Here is a 23,341-nt window from a genome sequence, read left to right on the forward strand (position 1 = left end):
CTGCCACGATACAAGAAACTCAGAAAACTTTTTTTTTGTCTTTTGTCCTTCAACAAAAGTTATTATTTGCTCATGGCATTCTACTACAACTGCAAAGATCAGGCCCAGAATGTCACTGACTATATTAAAACAATTCCCCTCTTCACCCTTTTCAAGACTCCCTCATCGCGACAGACAATCGGAAATGTCTAGATGCTGGCAGGTAAGAATTATTTTCATCTCTGTATCAAACGTACACAAGATTCCTGAAGAGACAACTTGTATGATACACTGCCAATAAAACCAAAAGAACTATTAGAAGGTAAGAAAGTCAAACATATTAGAAACTACATTTGAGAATTCCATTAATAAAGTGGTGATGACCCTGTTTGAAGGCAAAAGTGGTAATTGACAGTCATTTTACAGATACATGGCTCTGAGGCAATGAAGTAGAAGTGAAGTAGCAAATTCTATGTTGTATCAGAGCCAGTGAAATAAGCCCCAAAATGTCAAATTATATTCCTTTAATCAAGATCAGAGAATCTAGATTCCCAGTCTGAAGAACAGTGCAACATACTAGACACTTGGCAATACACTTGTTTTATAACCAGAGTTGTAGTGAGGGGGAACTGTGCCTGGGGCACCTACCCCCAGAACGCCCACGCACCAGCACACACCCGGTGCAAGACGCCCCCTCCCCCTGGACACTATGCCGCTGCTCATCACTGAAGGCATCTGTAATCTTAAAAATTTGATACCTTGAATTCAAAGGACCACACCTTCCTTATTCAGGACATCCCTTACTAGTTACTAAAGTTTTAAACTAAGCTGAAAGCTGTTTCCTGCATTACTGCTTGCAATTCAAAACAGATTACAAATGCAATTACCAAGCATCGCTATTCAGAGATCGCAAGTTAGAATGGGAAAACAGCCAAGTAATTTTTCCAAGCTTTTGGATTTTCACACTATCAAGTTCAGACTGTTCTGTCTGATTTAAAACTGAAGGACTACCACCAGTGTAAAATAGTCCCACTGCGCCAGAAAAAGGTTTATTTCCCATTCAATCTCATTTTCCTTCCTATGTAACTATATTAAGAAATGTATTGAACTGCTCCACAAATCAAGACATTGGACTACTGCACATTACTGAGTCTTGTGATCATGCAACGGCTGTAACAGCCACAGTTTCAATCCTTATGCATTCTTAAATTAAATGCCAGCTTAAAGGAAAACAAGTTGAAATATCACCAAGTCGCATGTGTGCAAGTTAAAAGCAACAACATTCACACTGTATAATTTTTTCATAAGAGAATTTATTCTCTATCCTATATTACCATATTTAGCCCTCATTTTACAAATCTAAAGGTCATTCAAATGATCACATCTGCCCAGTTCATATTCACACATTATACCCACATGCAAAGTAACATATTCCAGAAATTTCAAAACCTTCCAAAAATTAACATCCCAACAGAGATTTATTATAACCTATAAATAGATCCATCTTACAAAGATATGCCAACATACATAGAGGATGCATGTATAAGACTACTGAAGTGCTGTACACATTATTGCCTTTAGATCAACTGGCTACAGATAGATCATGTTCAAGTTATGAGTTTACCAAGTATTCCATTTACCCTTGACAAATAAATTAGAGACTCAAGACTCTGACTGGCAGCGGCTTTGCACATTACTTACTACAGGATCTTTTTAACTGGACATGACGGAGACTGGGGCTTTCGGCACAAAAAGCAGATGCGCTACCACAGAGCCATGGCCCCTCCCCAAATGAAAGGAGTCATGGCAGCTGCACAAGGTGGTGTAGAAAGCCAAAGTAGTGTAGTAGTTAGTATGCCAGGCTAGGATTGGGAAGATCCAGGTTTGAATCCCAGCTCTGCCATGGAAGCTTGCTGTGTGTGATCTTGGGCCAGTTACAGCCTAATCTTCCTCACAGGTTTGCGAGAAAAGAATTAGGTATACTGCTTTGGGGGTCCCTACAGCGAGAAAGAACATGAGCCCCTCTGTCTCTTGTGCGTGTGTGTGTGAGGGGGGGGGTAGAGAGAGGGGAGGGAGAGAGAGAGAGAGAGGGGAGAGGAGAGAGAGAGAGAATGGGAAAATAAAGGGATGCAAGCAAAGCTCCTAGAACAGCAGGACTAAGTCAATCAAGGCAACAAGGCAGCTGAATACATGCACGTTTTATTGACTTGTCTACAGAAAACAGAAATAAAACCACAAGAAATAATATAATCATTTTTTTTAATCAACTGGCTGTTGTGGCTGTGATCTGGCAGTTTTTGCTCCAAATGCACCACCCGCATCTATGGCAGGCATCTTCTGAGGAGTGTCACAGTGAGGCTGTGCCACAGAAAGAAACACATCTTACCATAACATGTCTCTGAAGATGCCAGCTATAGATGCAGGTGGTACGTTAAGAGCAAAACCTGCCAGACCATCCACAACAGCCGGCTGATTCTGACCGTGGAAGCCTTTGGCAATACATTTAAAAATCAAGTTACGAATAAATCTGACTGTGCAGGTAAAATCCAAACTTAGGTGGTGGCCTCTGAGGTCAAAATAAAAATTCTGTTGAACTTGGTAAGAGAACAATTGCAGCCATGACCTATCACGCACAATATTTTGGAGTGCTAAACTTGGCATGACACCAGTTTTCAGTGCCTTCAGTTTGAACAGTGCAAGGGAAATACGGGCTATATTGTATTTAAATATTTACCAGTTGTATCAACAACAAAAATTCCATATAAAGATTTCAACTTGTTTGGATGTTTAAACCATTCTTGATTTTTTAAACCTTTAATCATATACCAGTTCAAGTTTTTGTTTCTACTGGGACATAAAGTCAACATGTATCTGATGAAAGGAGCTTTGACTGTGGAAAGCTTGTACTCTGGAAACTCTTGTTGGTTTTTAAGGGGCTCTTGGATTTGAGCCTTTTTAAATTCTTGTATGTACTTCTACATAACTTGGAAGCTGTCTCAGGCCCTTTCCGCACGGGCAGAATACAGAGCCCCAGGGACGGCAAAAACGTCATCCCTGGGGAAGCGTTTGCACAGGAGGCGCTGCTGCTGCCATCTTGGCTGCCCCGGAGCGGCGTGAAGCTGCCGCTTTAAACTTCACTCATCAAGCAAGGTTTTTGAAAAGTGGTGTCTTCCCAACGGCGCGGTGTGAGCCACACCGATGGGAAGACGCTGCTTTTCCCGTCTCCTCCACTGACCTGCCTGTCCAGCGCCGGTCTGGAGGGCTGCAGAGACTCACCCATGCTGCCCTCCAACCCCTGGAGGTCGGACAGCAGCGTGGGTGGGTCCCTGCAGCCCTCCAGAGCGATGCTGGACAGGCAGGTGGACCGGAGGTGGCTCCGTGTGGAGCCCCCTGTCCGGTATGGCGGATTTGCGGGGCTGCTCAAAAGCTGCCGTGCGAGCAGTCCCCAGCCTCCACCAGCATAATGCTATATTGTATTTAAATAATGCCGGTGGAGGTTCGTTTCCATTGGAAAGGGCCTCATACTCCAAAACAAAGATATAAACTAGTGTCACACATGGAAAAACTGCACAGCAACACCTCCCTCTCACTGCGCAATGTATCTGTGGAAAACCAAAGAGGTTTTCCTGCACTATGTGAATACTCATGGAAGCCACTTCATATTGAATTCGAATGTTGATCTATCAAGGTCATTATTAATGGGATTGATGATGGCTTCACATTACCTACTACCTGAACCTGTTAACTGGAGATGCTGAACCAGGGACATGTGCCTACAAAGCAGATGTTCTACCACTCAGCTACACTTTTAATAAGGATGGAACTCTGTATCTGAATCAAGCATCCTGAAGAACTCCGGATCATAAGGATATTTCTGCTGGTAAGATACTGCTCTTTTTCTTTACCCTCCACATTATCTGAAACCTTGAAAAGCATCAAAGCTGGATATATCCTCATACATTTTTTGTGATTAGTCATATTATTTTGATATCCTCTGGAATGTTCCAAATGTCATGTACTGCCTTAAAAAATGTTCTGATCGACAAACTTTTCAGCCCAATCACAATTTAGCCGCGGATTCAATCTTGGACCTCCTGCATGTGACACAGCTGACTATCATTTTGCCACAACCCTCCTGATAAGCACTTATGATTCTACCAACATTATATAAGAAATGAATTTTTAGTTTCTTTCAGGGACTGCAACAGATTATTTTACACAAAAGAACATTTAGATCAACTAAATATTTTAAATTACTTCTCCACTGGACACTGTTGGGAGTAACTCCCTAAAGCAAATACCTATCTTATAAACCCCAAGAATTCAGAGTGCCTCAGAGTATAAACAGAAACTCAATACCCCTGGGTCTCATCCAAGGTCATAATTCAATTGCCCAGGGGAGTTACAAGAATGCCTCCCACAGAGTTAAACAAGCTTCTTATTGTTCCCAAGGAAGTATCCCAAAAGTACTATTTTCGTGTTCTTTTATTAGCACTTGTTTTTAGAGCAAACATTTATTCACAGTCTGGCTAATAGACTTATCTTTATTAGGGTCTTGTCTGACATTCCAAACAAATGAAAAAAGAATCCCATCTGCCTCCTCTTTTGTTGTTCCCTTAACTCCCACCTGGCTCTGCTGGCAGCCAGTCCAGAAGGCTTGCAAAGAGAAGTTGGTAGATCAAGACAAGGATTAAGAGTAAGCAGAAGTGGCTGCCTTTAAATTCTATGCAATTTAGTGGAATGAGAGACAAACATAGTCTATAACTTGCAAGAGCCATGACCACACCCATTCATCAGACTGGTAACAGACTGGTCCACTGTTACTGGATTATCTGCTACTGATTATTTAATTCATTAATACTCTGCCCTTCTCCCCAATGAAGATCCACGGTCGCTTGCACCATTCTCCTCTCCGCTCTTCCATTTTATCCTAAGAGGTAGGTTAGGCTGAGAGTGTGCGACTGATCCAAGGTCCCCCAGCTGGCTTTCACAGCACAATTGGAGATTCGAACCCAAGTCTGCAAAAGACTCATCCAACACTTGTAACCACTACAACAAACTGGTTCTCAGTGTATCAATGACTGAATGAGGTACAATTTAGTATGAGAGCATGTAAAAGGATTGTTGTTGCTGTTTTGTTGCATGGCCTGTCTACATGCTGGTTCTTAAACATTTCAAGCAGCAGCCTATGATGGCAAATCACACAGACTAGGACAATCTGCACAGAATTACACTTATAGAGATGAAATGGGGAGGGTGTGTGTGTGTGTGTGTGTGCATGCGTGTGTGTGTGTGTGAGAGAGAGAGACAGAGACAGAGACAGATATCTTTTTAGCCAAACACTAATTCAAGTACTTTATTTTTAAGGGGCTTTTGTAAATGCAGTTTTCAAATTAAGATCATAATTGGGGAAAATATGAAAAAGGTGAGATAGTTCCTACCTCAAAGACTTCACCACCTATTCAGATACAAGGTATTTTTAATGAGATACTGTTTGATCATATTTACTTTATTTATAGCCTGTCTTTCTTGCTGAAACTCAAGACAGCATAAAGCAATACAATCTAATGGCAGACAACATCCAACAAAGATGCAACAGGACTAGGATTACAAAAATTAGAAACAATGCAACCTCCCCCCCACCCAGCCCCATCAAAACAATACTTCATAAACAATGCAAAAAAATTGGAATTTGCTTAATCCACTAGAAGCAGCTAATGGATACTAGCTTATCTGATAATGATAACAATTTGATTGATTAAAATATTACACAGATATCGACTGGATGTCTAAATGCGAACATTCAGGACAAACAGACTGATTAATTTTCAGAGGACAAACAATCCAAGATTAAAACTCCCAAACAAGAAATTCAGTGATGGTGAGTATATTCTTTCTCAGCAGATATGAAGGATTATTGACAATGAAAACTGGCAAAATTTGTTCAAGGTGTTGTGCTACCATACGAAGTAACATCACTGTAGTTAGATTTGTATCCCAAGGCATAGTTGTTCTGGCTAGAGCTTAACTCTAAGACAGAATTTCTACCCTGTTTCCCCCAAAATAAGCCCTACCCTGAAAATAAGCCCTAGCATGATTTTTTTGGGATTTTTGGAGGATGCTTGAAATATAAGCCCTACTCCAAAAATAAGCCCTAGTTACAGATTCCCCAAGTTACAAATTCCCTGGTCACATAGGGGGCGGAAAATCATGGGGAAAAAAAAGACATCCCCCTGAAAAAAAGACCTGATGCACATTTTCGAGCAAAAATTAATATAAGACCCTGCCTTATTTTCGGGGAAATACGGTAGGGATGAAGTGTTCCTGTTTGGGGACTACTCAGCTTTGGGCTATCAGTACAAGCAGCACAAAACTCTGTTTATGCTTTTTTGATAAATGAAAATACTGATTATCAGACTGGCAGTATGCTTTATAACTCTAGCCACTAAGTGACAGTGCCTATATTGGTGAAGTTTTTTGGGGGGAGAGGAATCAAAATGGTTTACAAATCCAACCCCAAAAGTATAACAGAGATATATTATGGTTGATTTCATGCGTCCTGAAAATAAAGTTCTATTATGGAAAAATGGTTTTGATACTGTGGTTTTGATATAATTTCCCTGAAATGTAAATGGTTTTGATACCTGGATTTACACTAGAAAAAAAAGCGTTGTGTGATCATTTGAGGCTTAATTATGTATGCTACTCTTAGACAGAAGCATTTCCATTAATATTGTTGACAAAGTGCAAAGCAAGAACATGCACTTTTAAAAAAGATTAGCTTCATCCTTTTACAGTATATCCTTTAGAAGCCTTTCTAGAATAACTCCCTCAAAACACCAAGCTACAAATTTCCCAACTAATTATGCAATAATGATGGTCTAAGAGCCCCTTTGAGCCAACTATTTAGGAGAAATTGTTCACTGCTCATGATCAAACGATTCCAAAGCAGATACAGACTGATCTCCTATTCCTTTGATAGGAATGCATGAAGAGCTAGATCTCTTAACACATGCTTGTGCCCAACCTTTTCTTCCAAGCTGCTGAGTGTAATCTCTATCCAATATTCCCTTGGGTAACTTCTCAAACCTGCAAACAAGCAACACAGATTCTGAAGTTTTAGAATACCCTTATAAATAAAAAGATCGTTTGCAAGCTCCATTCCAATTTCATGAGTGCTAGAGTTGCCAAGTTCCAGCCTTTTCCAATGCACTCCCCCCACCCCCCCACAATGCACTCTTCCAGCCTGAATCAGACCATGGGGCTTCCCTGAGCCCAATGCTGATTTTATTCATGCAATTTACTTTCAGACTGCCTAAATTCAGAACTGAGAAAGCACCTTGAAACAAAATACTCTACAAAGTTGGATACGGAATAGACTTATCCCTCGAATAGGTCCTTTAAAATTGGTGGCGGCAGGGAGAGGGCATCATATACAAGCTTTTCACTAACAATGAAGCATGATCACACTTTTGCTATGACTCATTCTAGAATCCCACAGAGGATTTTTACAGATAGATGGAGAGGTTATTTTCACCCATTTCCCCCTCTCACTACAGATTTCCAATGTTTCTGAGCATCCCACTTCCTGGGAGTAACATTTCAGTGAAAGGGATTTTGTTCTGCTGCCAGAGGGGGAAGATAAGGAAGTAGTACTAAGCTGACAGAAAGCTCTTCTCCCCATAGAAGTTACCAGTAGATCCAAGTCACTGAATATGGCATTGCTGGAAAGCTTTTTATTTAAAAAGTGCAGAATCCAGAAATGTTGGGTATTAGTTGAAGGTGCATTCCCAATACTATCTCAAGTTTTCACTGTGGTACTGAAGGCAAACTCCTTAGTCTTCACTTAAATTTATGTTCGAGAAGGATATTAATTTCCAGACTTAAATTCCACTCTGGCAGTGACACAGATCCAGAATACTGGCCCTTTAGGACAAACCACATGCAACTCTGTGGACCCACATTCAGATCTGAATATGCTTCTACCAAAAGTATGAGGGGGTTATAGATTGGGGACATATGGACTAAAGAAGGTTTATTCATCCTTCAGTGACATCCCCTTAACCAGAACTCCTATTGTTCCTGCTTTAATGCCAGTGAGGGAGAAAAACACATATGAATATCTGCCTTTTAAAAATTCTTTCCTGCCATTTAACCCAGGCGGTATGTGTGTGCGTGCACTTCCAACTTGGGTAAGTGGCGCCAGGGGAACAGAGATTGCCCCCTCCCCACCAATGCATCTCCAATCCTCATGAGACCCCCTCAGAGCTGCTTTATACAACTGAATTATATACCTGGGGATCTGAGTGTGGACCTCAAGTATCATATGGTTCACCCTACAGGCTTCATTCCTGACTGCTTAGGAGAATTAATACTCCAACTGAATATACACTGTAGTGGAGGAAAGAAAGTTTGCAGTTAAATCTAGAAGTATCTATTTTGGAAAAAGCCTTCCATTAAGCAGCAGTAGCAGACGTTTTGAGGGATGCACACAAAACACACTAGGTCACTCACGCAGTGGGAAATAAAGCACAAGGTGCATGCTTCCACCCGCTCCAGCCCACAAATTCTCCACAGCAGATATTAATTATGAAACCTCCCCCTCAGCCAAGATGTTGAAGCAGATTCCAGCTGGGCTTCAAAATTAATTTCCAGAGGAATCCTGGTAAGCTTTAACCACACAGCTAAAGTTAACAAAGAACTTGATGTGGGTATTTGTCTGAATCCTGTACCTTAACAATTGTTAAGCAACTGGGGCACATTGCAAGGACATCAGCCAAAGAAAATGTTCTCATTAGGACATACAGTATCAGTGTCGGGATGGAGACACAAGTCTGTACATTCTGCCTTAAACAGAAATTGTTACTTCACACTGAGAAAAAAGTTGAATCCAATTTATTCTCAAAGTGCAAATTTTCTCCTTGCATCTCTATTCTTCTGAATTTGCCTGCACTTGCAAGAAGTCATATCACAATGTTCAACTATTCCTGAAGTGAGCCAAGAACAGGCTTGGAGATTCAGATGCACCAAATCCCGGATTCAGCCCGAACCTGGGTGCATTCGGGCATATTAGGGCCAAACTCAGGTGAATATGTCCTGACCAATTATAAAAGAATCCAAATGGAAGGCATTTGGGCTTTTTTTTTGTATTTTGGGGGGGGGGTTGCATTTCGGCATGTGGGGGGGGGTCATTTTTAAAGTGAGCAGCACCAAAATTTTAGGGTCTCATCTGGAGACTGTCCTGATGATGTCAGCTAAGTTTGGTGAAGTTTGGATCGGGGGGGGGGGCAAAGTTATGGAGCCCCAAAAAGGGTGCCCCATCCCCCATTGTTTCCAACAGGAGAAGACAAACTCCTTAAGTGGTGCTGGCTAAACAGGATGGCAGTGAAGGCCATGAAGCAATAGGCAGAGATAAAAAGAGGAAGTCAAATGGTAAAAGATGAAGAGAGATTTAAGTCATTGACTTCAAGTTCTCAATGGCTGAAAGCAGCAAAATCTTGACCAGACTGCAGGAATGAGTGAGAAGAAAGGAGAGCAGAGCATTAAAGCTGGGGAAGAGCTGTGGATCAGCGATGAGCTTAGACAGACAGAAAGCAAATAAAAAAGTGGGAGTCTACACTGGACCAAAACAATCGGCCAACAATTCTGCTTTCCTTCAGTCATTCTGCTGCATGAGAGCACGGACAAAAGTATAAAATGGATGTTCTGAGCCAGGGCGATGAGTGAAGCAGTTAGTTCATTAGTTGATTTTTTTCCCCCTCTGAGTTCAGCCTGGGAGAGCAGAGACTACAGAAGAAAGAAGAGTGGACAAAGTTTCCAAGACAATCTCTGAACCAACTGATTCCAGGTCACTGAAGCAGTATGGACTGTATGCGGTGCTGATGGGGATGAGGTAATGAGAGCAGGGGGTATTCAACAGCAGAGGTCAGGCACAGTGTGATTGCTGGTGAAGATAAGATTAGGAATGTGGTCAAAGCACATTCAGAAAATTAGAGAAAAAACTGCCCTTTTTTAAAAATGGAAAGTTTTCCATGGAAAACTTTACACCCTACACAATTGTTACCACATGACAAGAGCTCTGAAGGTAGTTTTTCTGAATAATCGAATTAATTGTTTTATCGCTGGTAGGAAAATAGGACTTCAAATTTTTGGGGAAGTTTTCTGAGCCAATTGGGGTTCAGTGAGGAACAAATCTGAAGAGGAATGTCACAGGCTAATTCTAATGTAAACAGAGATGAGGCTTGTATCTCCAAATAGTGGCACATGTGTTCTTTCACTTTACATCATTACAGGACACTAACACATTAAAACTAGCTAGCATTTTGTATCATTGTCTATATGAGAAACAGCAAATCACTGACTGACAACGGTGGAGACATTTAAGATTAAAATTCTACAGATCAAGCGTAGATTATTCCAGTGGCAGGACAACAAAAGAATGGCAAACCACCAGTAACAAAGTATAATAAATAGGCAAGTTAGAAAAGGGGAGGAGGATGTTGGTAGAAGAAATTACGTTTTTCATGCCAACCTCTTCATCTGATGTATATTATAGATGTATTACAAATGTGGGACCCACAAGGGCTATCTCATTTTCCTCTCCCCACTATTTTCTCTTTCCCTTTCCTGAAAGCTCAACAGCCTCTCCCCCTTTCCTGCTTCCTTTTTTCCTTCCCATCCACCCAGTCAGCCAAACTTTATCAGCCTTCAGCTTTCCCTTCTTCCACCCCTGGAAGACTCTCCCCAGAAGAAGCCTGGCTGAGAGCTGTGGCAGTCACTGGGCTGAGTTGATGTTCTGTGGTGCCGTCTGGGCTGGGTCCAGTTGTACAGTGGGAACCTGAAAGGACGTGTAGGGAGCATCTCATATTTCCATGTATTTACATTCTCAACACTGTTTTTCTCCTCCTGGGAGTACCCATAGCCTTAACTTTCCCGCTCTCCTTTCCACCCACCAATTTACTCTTTATCTCCTCCCACCCCTGTCTTCAACTGTTTTTATGATTTAAAACAGTTAAATCATGTTTGGATCCCCAATGGGGACCCAAAGCAGTTAACACCATTCTTCTCTCATCCATTTTATCTTCACAACAAACCTTGAGGTTAATTGGGCTAGGGTTACCAACTACAGGTTGGAGAAATTATTTGATAATTGGGGTTTGAGTCGGTGGGTTGGGGAGAGGAATAACTTCAGCAGGGATATATAAAGTCTGCCCTTTAAAATAGCCATTTTCTCCAGAGGAACTGATGTGTCATATGAAAATCTGTTATAATTCAAGGAGATCACTACACTCCACCTGGAAGTTGATTACCCTAAGTTAGGTTGAAAACATATGACTTGCCCAGTGCCACGCTGCAAGTTTTCATGGTGGTGATGGGTCTCCCAGATGCTAGTCTGCACCTCTAACTCACACACTTCACTAGCTTATGTAGGGTGGCTGCTTTAAGCAATAACAAGCAGTTGGACCTGAACAAGTCATGCAAGTTGTGTGGTAGAAAACTAGCCAATGACTGCTGGTGGGCCTCGCCCCAACGTTGCCACCCTCAAAGGTCAGAACAGCCCTGAAAAGGGCCCTCACCTCGCCTTTATTGACACAAACCAAAGGGGGAAAGGTAACCATACTGTTGTGGGTACCTAACAACAGCCACATCTGTTCTCAAAACTACAGGTACTGCTTTTATTGGGTTTTTTTTGAAAAAAACAACCCTTCCCAATGTTCCCTCTCCCCTAGGTTTGTAGAATGGTCTGTCTTGTCCGTTCATGGCTTTTAGCCTCTTGATCTAAGCATTCACAAATTTGGCCATACTGAGAATTAGACACATTGATATCCTATATCACTGCCCATGTTAACAGTGATTCTTCATACCATTCCTGTCAGCTTCACTTCTCTTGCCAGTCTGTACATGTAAAATAACCTATTAATGCATGAATTAGGGAAAGGAATTAGGAAAGAAATACGCAGAAATAGGTACATGATCAAGCGAGGCTGGTGGCATTTTACCTAGTGGAATATTAAATGTTCCTTTGTGGCTGTTACGACAGGTAGTGATAACAGCTCTCAAGTATGACCAATTGGGGGGGGGGGGCGCACGTCAAGTCATAGCTGATTTATGCAACATGTAGGGTTTTCAAGGCAAGAGATGATAAGAGGTGGTTTGCCATTAGTTATCTATATTCCTTTGGTAATGGGAATGTTCTTCCAGGTACTACTACAGTTAGTACTATGACCATGCAGCATAAGACAAGGAGCTTCTCCCTAACAGGAATCTATTGAGCAACAAGAGCTTCTATCCACCCCAGGCTACTCAAGAGACCTACACTGACTGGATCAAGCATCGATATACTGCAAGATGGACAACCGGATCTTCTTCCTACCAAATATACAAAATGACAGGGTTCCTTGTATCTCACTAGGCTACAACCTGGTAGCTGCAAAGAACAATTCCCACCTCCATACGCTGTGCAAGTGGGAACAATGAATCAACAGCTGAAATAATTTTTCCAAATACTATGGCTTATTAATTGGAAAAAGCAACACCATCCCCCCATGCTCTCAAAATTATGTTTAGCTTCCCTACAATTGTGAGTTGTATATAATTCATCAGGAACACAGGAAAAAATAGTTCAATCATGCAGATGAATACTGTTTCCTAACCATCTCAGCTTTTTTAAAAAGGCAAATTTCTATTGCTTACACATGAGGCAAGCAGGGGCAGCATAATATTGGGGCAACGCCTGGTATACCTTGCAGGTCATCTGTGACAGAAATTAAGATTTCTTAACTGGTGTAGAAGGGTAGGATTACTTGTATGCAGGTGTAGTGGCCATTTGAAGACACCAAAACAATTACAAGGGGTTGGAACCTTCCTAGATTTCTGAAGGTGAAAGAAAAGGGGGCCACTGTCGTCAATTTCCCCTTCCTGTGGCAGCCCTAAATACCCCTAAATAATGTTCTTGGAGGGGGGGGGATGGACCAGGAATAGTTTAGATGGAAAACTAGAGATCTCGTATGTGAGGAAGGGATCCCCCCCCCCCCCCCAACACATACACAAGCAGAAATCTTAACTGGACTCAAGTCTAGGTTTGCATAGTTTGCTAGCAGGTAGTTGTTCGAGCACTAAAGAACTGACCATACCCCTATGCAAATAACCAATTATGAAAATTTATCACCATTCTCAGATGAGTAAATTAGCCCATGACTACTCCAACTCCCAACACAGAAGTTTCTCCTGTTTCGGTAAGATAAAACTTGAAGACAAGTTGCATGGTTAATAAGACTGTCAGGTCCAGAGGATGCCACATGGAATGACATAAAATAAACTGTTAAGGACTGAAATGTAAGCTACTTGGGGAAAGTTCAATTCTTCCTTTTAAACAGAGCCAGCAGATATTTTCTATTTGTGACCCGATCAAACTATGGGAGGGTAAAACCCCCCCTGGAGATCCTCTTCTTCATTGATAATTGAAACACTCATCGCTTAGCTATCTCAAAAATGCTGATAATCTCTAAAGAAAGGACACACAGAATGCCTGTTCATTGCAACACCCTAAAGCTTCCCTCCCAATAGACTGTCTGTAGGGGGTGCATTTTGACCTAAATGTAGTGATCAGCAGCTGATCACTGCATTTAGAACAAAAAGAAAGCCTTTACAGGCATTTTAGTAAGGAAGCAAGGGCTTCCATTTATCAATAAAAAATACCTCTATACAGGTTCTAGGACCAACCATTTAAAAGATGCCTGCTATTTAAGATTTATAACCAGAATCTCTGTTATCCAGAAGATATTTTAAACAGTCTATTTCCTTCCCTCCCTCCCCCACCCTGCCAACATATTTTTTAAGAACTAAAGTGGACAGGCTGAATGAAGTTATCTGAATCCCTGATTTGGCTAATATTCAGTTTCTCCAAAAGGCATTGTATTACACACAAAAATTAAAGCAGAGGGAGAAAAATGCTTCAGAACAACTCCTTTGTTCTTTGCACCACACCAAGCCATGCCTATGCTGAAACAACAGAAAGAGATGCCCTCCACTTTGCCAGGTGTATTTCTTGACTAGGAGCAAACCACTATCATACCCAGAAAGTACCGCTCCATGTGCTCTACCCAGACTTGCTGTTCCATCAGTTCACATTCTGAGATGATAAGATCCCCATTTCCCTCACACCACATATGCACACTGGTGTTTAAATCAAAAGGAAAAAAAAACACCCAGCAGTAGGCTCGCCCAAGTCCAAAACAAAAGCTCTGGTTTTACAAGCAAGAAGAGCCCGTGCCTGCCAGTGAACAGTCTGTTTTAAAAAACCTTTTGTGTCTGTCAAGAGGGAAGAACAAAAGGCAGAGCGGCTTTCTCTGGCACACAGACCCCCGCCCACCTCTGCACAAGCAAAGACCACGCTGCTGCGTTAGAGAAAAGTGAAACAAATGAGCACCTAGCTGGAAGAAGCGACCTACCTTTGATAGCTGCCTTCTGAGGCTGAAACGCTGGACCATGGTCACTCTTGTTCTCCAGACAAAGCAAGTCAGCAAGGGGAGGGGGAGAAAGGGGAAATATAAAAGACTGACAGCTGTCTAGCACCGTCTGAAGCAAGGCATCCTGCAGTCTGCCAGACAGACAAAACCGAGGAAATCCCTCCTGCTCTTAAAACTTCAAAATCAGTTCATTGTGCATTTTTTTTTAAAAAGCCCCTGAAACAGGCAGCCAGAGACAGAAGCAGGGAGGAGGGGCAGAATCCTGGAGCTGTTCGCCCTGTGCCAAGCTTTTTAGCACTTCCTGTGAGTCAGCTGTGAGGGGTCCTGACAGATGGACCACCCCCCTCTCCAGATTCATTAGCTAAACATTACCAGGAAGCCACCTGAGCCTTGGGAGAGAATGACTGGCTGATCTAGTTAACACAGGGTGGGGTTCGCAAGCATGTGCCGGTAAGGAGGTTTAGACAGCAGCCAAAATAATCCTCACAGAGATTTACGCAGCACACCCTGCCTCTTGTGGGTGTTACTTCTCTTAATGCACACCTCTTCCGTGTCTTCTTCTACATTTCAAAATGTAATCTGTTCAAAACTTGTGGGTGGAGGGGGGGGGGAGGGATAACACTGGTGAGAGGAAATACACTCCTGCTCCTGGGCTTGGCAGCTGCAGGACAGGGTCTCGCACTGCTGGTTATACATTTCCTCTTATTCAAACAGAGAGACCTCACCTCTTGAGTGACTGGCAGGTACAGGGACGCATACTGCAGCCATGACATCAACTTTGCTGAAGTCCTAAAACACACTAAAGATGTTTGCTTTGCTGTGAAGGGCTAGAAAATGATTTATAAGAAAATGAAGCCTCTGACTGAAAACCCAACAGAAGCCCAAACACCACCCTCTCAGAAATGCTAAAATAAGAAGCTATTTTACTACTTATTGCTTTCAATGTTTCCAGTCAATTGTTTCCTTAGTTTGATATTATAATGTACTTTAGCAGAAGAGGAGTTTGGATTTATACCTAGCCTTTCTCTCCTGTAAGGAGCTTACAAACTCCTTTCCCTTCCTTTCCCCACAACAGACACCTTGTGAGGTAGGTTGAGCTGAGAGTTCTGAACAAAATGTAACTAGCCCAAGGTCACCCAGCAGGAATGTAGCAGTGGGGAACAAATCTGGTTCACCAGACAAGTATCTGCCACTCATGTGGAAGTGTGGAGAATCAAACCCAGCTCTCCAGATTAGAGTACACTTGCTCTTAACCAGTACACTATGCTGGCTTAAATGGTCCTTAAACAATGCTTCACTATGGAAATGAAATTCATGGACTGAAATTCCGATTACACACCTGTCCTTGAAATCCTGTCCTTATAGACGGAAAAATTCAGAGACAGAAAATTAGTGCTCTTTACATGTAAGTGGTGAATTCTGTGGGAATAAACAAAGGTTTGTTTTGGAGTAGCCAGAACAGTGGAATCAATACACAGGGTTGGCTACTTTCTCTCTCTCACAGAGAAGTTGACTTGAACAGGATGAATATCAGAAGGGCAGTTACTTGACTGTCAGGCTCACTTTCAAGCTTCACAAGTGCACACATGCACAGAGCACACAGATATCTGCAGTACTAGTCAGGCAGGGTCATTTACTATGTGTTTGCATAAGACATCATAAAGCAGGGCTCAATCTAGTCAAAGCCTTTAGGCATTAATGCAATAAGGGTTCTCAGAGCTGGACTGGATAGCATCTTTAACCCATTCTTTGGTATATGCAGTTCAGCATTTTCAAGAAGACCTTTTTTTTTTTGGCATGTCTGCTGCATCCACCCAGCTGGAAGCTTGGACAGAAGTGGCTGCAGTCTGATCCGAGGCAGAAACAGTTGCCAGCCAGCCATCTTCTTGAAGAACGGCAGAACACCAAGTGAAAAGTTCCCTTGATTTTGTGCAGAGAGTGAGACAAGAAGACTTGAGTCAAAGAAAAAAGGTTCCCATATTCCATAAATACTTCAAAGTAGCATGGGGAGAACACACAAACAAATCATGTAAGACAGTCTGGAAAGGAGCAATCTGCTCCATTTCCATTAACCTTCATATCCAAGCATGCAATGAGAGAATTGCCCCTTGCCCCTCAATGAACCCTGACCATCCTGAATAGGTTCTCCTCACATTAGAAAGGGTACTTGACTGATTCTTCCTTCCATTCTAGCATGTGAAGTAGTAACAGGGATGAAAACGGCGCATACAGTTGATGGTTGCCTCATCTGTCTCATGAGATGGAAGCTTTAATCCAAGGTCAGGCTGGCCTCAAATACAGAAAAAAAAATTTTTTTGTCAAATGTGCTGATAATTTAAGTCAGTCACTTGTCCTGATCTGAAGCATTTGATATGTAAGCCAAGTAAACGTGATGGTAGAAAAGTGACCAGTCACAACCGGCAATCCCAAAGGGTTTTCAAGGCAAGAGATGTGGTCTGTCATTGCCTGCTTCTGGTAGTCCCCCATCAACGCAAACACTAAAAAGGGGAAAAGAAGAACTGAACCAAGACAATACAGAGAGCCACAAAGGTTGAGCTGAAAACCATAAAATCTATACCAAAATAAACATGTTTATTATAGAGTATGCACAATGAATTAATTAATGATCTTCAAAGAACATAAGAACAAGCCAGCTGGATCAAACCAGAGTCCATCTAGTCCAGTTCTCTGCTACTCGCAGTGGCCCACCAGGTGCCTTTGGGAGCTCACATGCAGGATGTGAAAGCAATGGCCTTCTGCGGCTGTTGCTCCCGAGCACCTGGTCTGTTAAGGCATTTGCCATCTCAGATCAAAGTCGATCAAGATTGGTAGCCATAAATCGACTTCTCCTCCATAAATCTGTCCAAGCCCCTTTTAAAGCTATCCAGGTTAGTGGCCATCACCACCTCCTGTGGCAGCATATTCCAAACACCAATCACACGTTGCGTGAAGAAGTGTTTCCTTTTATTGAGTCCCTAATTCTTTCCCAACATTTTCAATGAATGCCCCCTGGTTCTAGTATTAGAGAAAGAGAGAAAAATTTCTCTCACAACATTTTCTACCCCATGCATAATTTTATAGGACTTCAATCATATCCCCCCCACCCCCCCAATTTTCTACCCCATGCATAATTTTATAGGCTTCAATCATACCCCCCCTCAGCTGTCTCCTCTCCAAACTAAAGAGTCCCAAACGCTGCAGCCTCTCCTCATCCCCCCGCCGCCCCCGCCCCCCCCCCCCCCCCCCCCCCCCTCCCCCCACCCCCCCTCCCCCCCCCCCCCCCCCCCCCCCCCGCCCCCCCCCCCCCCCACACCCCCCCCCCCCCCCCCCCCCCCCCACCCCCCCCGCCCCCCCTCTCCCCCCCCCCACCCCCCCACACACCCCCCCGCCCCCCCCCCCCCCCCCCCCACCCGCCCAACCTCCCTCCCCCGCACCCCGCCCCCTCCCCCACCGTCTGCCCCCCCCCCCCCCCCCCCCGCCCCCCCCCCCCCCCTCCTCCCCCCCCTCCCCCCCCCCCCCCCCGCCCACCAACCCCCCCCCCCCCCCCCGCCCCCCCCCCCCCCCCCGCCCCGCCCGCCCCCCCGCCCCCCCCGCCCACCCCCCCCCCCCCACGCCTGCATCTGTGGCTGGCATCCTCTGAAGATGCCAGCCACAGATGCAGGCGAAACGTCAGGAGAGAATGCTGCTAGAACATGGCCATACAGCCCAGAAACCACACAGCACCCATTTCTGTATTGTCCATATCTTCTTATCTTTCCAACCCAACGCAATAACTGCATGAACAGCTCTTATTATTTTATACAGTAATCTTTTCCTTTTTTCGATTTTTCTATTTTCCAGTGTACCCTTGATGGCAGGGTATAAGTTCAAGGGGTATGCCAGGTCTTGCTGCAGCCTCAGATCAGGGACCCCTGCACTGGCATGCAGACCTAGGCCTGTTTAATGACTGCTATATCACTTTTAATGCTTGGATGCCACACCCACTATTTTTAATGTTTAATGACTGCTATATCACTTTTAGTGCTTGGATGCCACACCCACTATTAGACATCAGTGCCTTCCCACAGTAAACAGTCCTTTGCTGGAGTTCCATGCCACGGCTAATCCACCAGACTAACCATCCATCATTTGGGCACTTTCCCACAGTCCTTGCTGGCACTGGCTTGTTGGCTCCTGGCCCTCCAGCTTCTCTAGAAAGTTCTTTCCTTGGTCCTTTGGGTCTAGGACTTGCTCATCACCTAACAGTCTCTCCTTCCAGCGCCCTTCTTCCCAGTCCCCCACTGCTTCCCCAACAGAACTGGTGCTGCCAGGGCCCATGGACTCCTCGGTCCTCCAACCCTCACTTCTGGTCTCACCAGCATTTCAGAACTGTTGCCCAGGTCTTCACCAGCCTCAGGGGCATCCACAGCAACCTGAACCGCCTTGCTGTCACTGGCCTCTGCACCTTGCTTCCTTGCCATTACACCATTCTCCCCCATGTCTCTGGCTGCTGGCATTTAAATGTCCTGTCCAGCAGGCTGAGGGCCACTCCCCCAACAGTGCTCCACTTCCTTCTTTCGACTGGGCCAACTGGACCCCAGGAAGCATCCGGTTGCCACATTGGGCTCAGATGGCTGGCTCACTGGCCACAGGGTATTAAGGCATACTTTGCCTAAATTGGTGCCACATACTCCACTGTCAAAAATGAGTTATTTTCTAAAATTTCAAGTCTCAGAGAAGTTTGTCATGGCAGATGGAAGGAGATGAAATTAAACCAGATTCTACTGAACAATAAGTTCAGGACCCCTGGCTACGAGAAGATTTTCTAGTTGGATGTTTCTGTCAACAATACCCGTTCAAGCGCTTTCCAACCACAATGAGGGTTGCACATTTACAAGATATTTCAAAGAGTACCCCTTGATATTCTGAAGGCTTCACATATTACAGCAAATTTACTCCTTTTGTTCTTGTGCTTCCCTTTCAAAGATCAACAGGCATGCTAGGAAGTATGGAAGTACCCTGTTTTCCCGAAAATGAGACAGTGTCTTATATTAATTTTTGCTCCCAAAGATGCGCTATGTCTTATTTTCAGGGGGTGTCTTATTTTTCCGTTCCATAGCTGCATGCTCTGGTCGATGGGCATGCTTCCAAACAAAAACTTCGCTATGTCTTACTTTCGGGGGATGCTTTATATTTAGCACTTCAGCAAAACCTCTACTACGTCTTATTTTCAGGGGATGTCTTATTTTTGGGTATATATTTCAACAGCAGGTGGCCTCAGAGACAAATTTAGACTCACTGACCTGGCCACCAAGAAAGCCTTACAGAACTTAAATCATTTGTGCCCTTAAAAAGGAATCAATAGCTATGTTTGAACAACGGGGCTAGTAACTAGTGTGAACATGTATGCAATGTGCTAGAACACAAAAAATATGAAAAACTGCTCTATTTAGGCATCACTTTGAATAATTATAACACAATTTAATGCAATCAAGAATCTGGATTTCCAACAATGGAAAATTCAGGACACCAGGTCATGACCACCATCAAACCCTTCCACAAAGATAGATTTTGATATAAAAGACTGTGGGATGTTTCAGTATCAATCTTCTACCTAGTGCATCCAAATAAATACAGTTACATGCATTTGTTAGCAGACTTTCCACTCTTCTACAATGCCTCAAACAGACACAGTGGTCGTCTGTTTAGAGGGTAATTTGCCTTCTTCCACTGTAAAGCTGCATACTGTTGCTTTAAAAAGATGAAAGAGAAGGAAGGTGCCATCTGCCTCCTTGCTTTTTATCTGTTTGACAGAGTTGGTTTTCTACAGATAAACAAGTTTTAAATGCACTGCCTGAAGAGGGGGGAGAGAGAGACAGACAGACAGACAGACAGAAGCAGCATGCATATACAACTGCAAGGATACGGAATAGAATAACCGCTTCCAACTAAGGTTTGTCATCTTAGGGATCTCCTGGGTTCTCAACATATAAGCAACCTCTTTAATGATGCATCATTCCGAAACCATTATGTTCCAGGTGATATTGGAATCAGAGCAATTTGGGAACCCCAATTTTGTTGCTGGTCTTCGTTTTGGAGTTGTTAGTACCACTGATGTATTTTAATTCTGTTGGGTCCATTATTTGACCAGGTCTTACTCTGCAGGTTTCACTGATGTATTGTGTTTTTGATTGTGAGCTAGCTACTCTGTGGGTTTAGCTAGGCTGAGAAGCAGGGGGAGGGGGGGAGGGGAAGCAACTCAGATAAAATCTCTGTGGCTAGACAGGCTGATCTATGCCTCTAATCTCTACAGTGGATTACTGCAGCATGATCTCTGTAAGGCTGCCCTGGAATATATATGGGGAATTTAAGTCTCAAATAAAGCTGCCTTTACAAACTAACTTTTCTTTGGAGGAATCAGAGCTAAAATGTTATGGAAATTTGATGACTTTCATTTAAATACAAAGTGAGTGCTGATTTTTAAAGTTTCTTCAGTTGCCCCAAAGGTATGCTCTTGGGACCTCTACTACCCCCTGGCTTCTAGTTGGCCAGGTATGTGCAGAAGCTCAGAGATGTCTTCCTAACAGTCCAGCTGCTTACTTATTCCTCAGTCGTCCTCATATAAGAGGGGAAAGTGTCTGGTGCCTTTTAGCCACCAGAATTAGAAGCTATATATACTCACTGACACATTCATCTTCTGGCCAGTGCCTGCTAAGAAGCTAGCTTCAGCTACATCAAGCAGAGAAAAGGTCAGTCCCTCACACTGCCCAGAATTAGCATGTATCTGAGTCTCACTATACATTTTTTCACTTTTTTTTTTTGCAGAAAATCTTTTTTAGAACTGGAAAGACCTATTAATATCAAACTTGTTAACAAAGTTGGAGAGGCCACTGGTTCCAAATCTTTCCTTGCTGCAACTATAAATACAGTACAGATTCTTTCCACACAGCACAAGAGATATCTAAAAAGTAGGCCAAAGTTTGTTCAAGGTTAGTACGGAGTACGTTTAGCACCTATGACGATGCACTTATGTTGTTAGTAGGTATGTATGGGATTCTGAACATGAACACGAGCAGTCATGCATTTCCAATACATCTAAACGCCAATACTATACCAAGGATGTTTTCTACTACTGGAGTAAATCACAAACTAGGCTATCTTGAAAATCAGCCTACAAACTGTAACCTTGCAGAAGGAGGTATATGGGAAAAACTCTGCTAAAAAAGCTAAATTCTGACGACAGTTCCTTTTACAGCTCATAGTTCCAGATGTGAGGGCGATCTGGCTGCGACATCTGTCACCCCATTGATCGCCAGGGTTGATTCGACTGATCTGGCTGGCTAGGCGGGTGTCCCCTACCTCCCTCACCGCTCCATGTGCGTCCCTCCTGAAGCTCATAGTTCCTGTAGCAAAATGACACCAAGTCATTATACTTTCTACATATAACACAAACATAGAGGCTACAAACCTCTGAATATTACCAGTGTGAAACCACCAAATTGAAATTTAGTAGCAAAGCTGACATCATTGAATTTGGAATTCAAGCAACTGTAGCAGCTAGCCTGTTAACAGAAACTGATGGCCCATTTGAAGGTATTAACTTGCCTTACCTTGATATACCTACTTAATAGCCCTTAATAAGAGGTGTCAAATCCATGTCAATCAAATCTTGCAATCATTTTACAGGATTAATTTGCGTTATTCATAACATTGCGAAAGAATACTGCTCCTTTCTGAACTGCTGAGAAAGCAGACTACTTCATTCATCTTACAAAGCAGATTTGTCCATGGAAATTTACCATAGGGTACTCATTAGACTAGCATGAATTAGCACAGTCAAGTCTTCTGCAGAGTTCCTCTGTAATTTATCTAAGGAGGGGAAAAGAGAAGAAAGGAAAGAACCAAGGTATTTGTGGATACAGATTGGAGAATTCAACATAAAGTAGCAGAATTTGTCATTCAGCTTGGAAAAGTCACTGGATTATCACATACTTCCAGCTAAAAAAATTTCTAACACAAAGATAAATTCGGATGCATATGTAGCATTGTAGGATGTGCTCTTAAGAAACACAGTTTCTGTTTTTCAGAATTGTATTTCCAGCAAGGATATAACCAATGAAGCAGATTTAAGGCATTTTGGGTACCCAATGAGGAAAAATATGGGGTATAAATAAAAGTCAAAAGCACCCTAGTTCTCAAGGGGGGACTTTATGATGCTCATGTCATCAAATGTTAGTCCTCCCCCATCTTTCTATATACAGGGCTGAAGAATCCCTGTCCTAGCATTTTGCTGTTGTGAATTAAGGTCGCATGTAAGCGAGCAAAGTTCAAAAGTCTATAGAGATGGAATTATCTGTAAACAACTGAAATCCCAGAGAATCTCTTTGATTCTTGACCCACATACCAAACATTGTTGTGACTCCAGGTACTTCACAATCTCTTAGCCCTTCTTGGATCTGAAGTTTTATTGCTTTCAGAAATTTATACAAGTTCTTTAGCAGAGATTCACAATTAAACCTGTAAGCAGTCATTTAGTCAAGTTACTGGCTACATATGGAATTGCATAAAAGGAACCAAATTCTTTCCCACTTTTTTAAAAAGTATTACCTCATAAAAATCTAGTAATATAATGAATAGACTAATTGATCAGATTATTAGTCCTCCAGAATGGCGCACTGTACTCCAGGTGGAGCTTGACCAATGTGGTATGTAGGAGGACCATGACATCTTGAGATTTGGATGCTATGCCCCTGTTGATACACCTCAAGACTGCATTAGCCCATCTGAATCCCTCTTTCTATCTCGTGAACCAAAAAATGTAGCAAAAATAAAACAAATAAAACAAATTGTTAAACTTGTTCTAATTCTGCAAACAGTACTTTTAGAGAAACCTGAATTGCTGACATGAAACATCT

General features: G+C 42.9%; 1 protein-coding gene across 3 annotated transcripts in view; it reads right to left on the minus strand.

Annotated features, from left to right (window-relative positions):
• The window catches only part of TMCC1 (transmembrane and coiled-coil domain family 1), a 131,774-nt gene that overhangs the window by 72,948 nt on the left and 35,485 nt on the right, over positions 1-23,341 (minus strand). The window contains exon 1 of one of the 3 annotated variants that reach the window (XM_048488595.1): positions 14,430-14,654. The exons of the other annotated variants lie outside the window; for them this stretch is intronic. Coding sequence (XP_048344552.1) covers positions 14,430-14,468 — 39 coding nt within the window. The 5' untranslated portion in view covers positions 14,469-14,654. Of the gene's footprint in view, positions 1-14,429; positions 14,655-23,341 lie in introns of those variants that run through there. 3 annotated transcript variants of the gene reach the window in all.

Source organism: Sphaerodactylus townsendi, linkage group LG03 (genome assembly GCF_021028975.2).
Source record: "Sphaerodactylus townsendi isolate TG3544 linkage group LG03, MPM_Stown_v2.3, whole genome shotgun sequence".
Classification (NCBI taxonomy): Eukaryota; Metazoa; Chordata; class Lepidosauria; order Squamata; family Sphaerodactylidae; genus Sphaerodactylus; species Sphaerodactylus townsendi.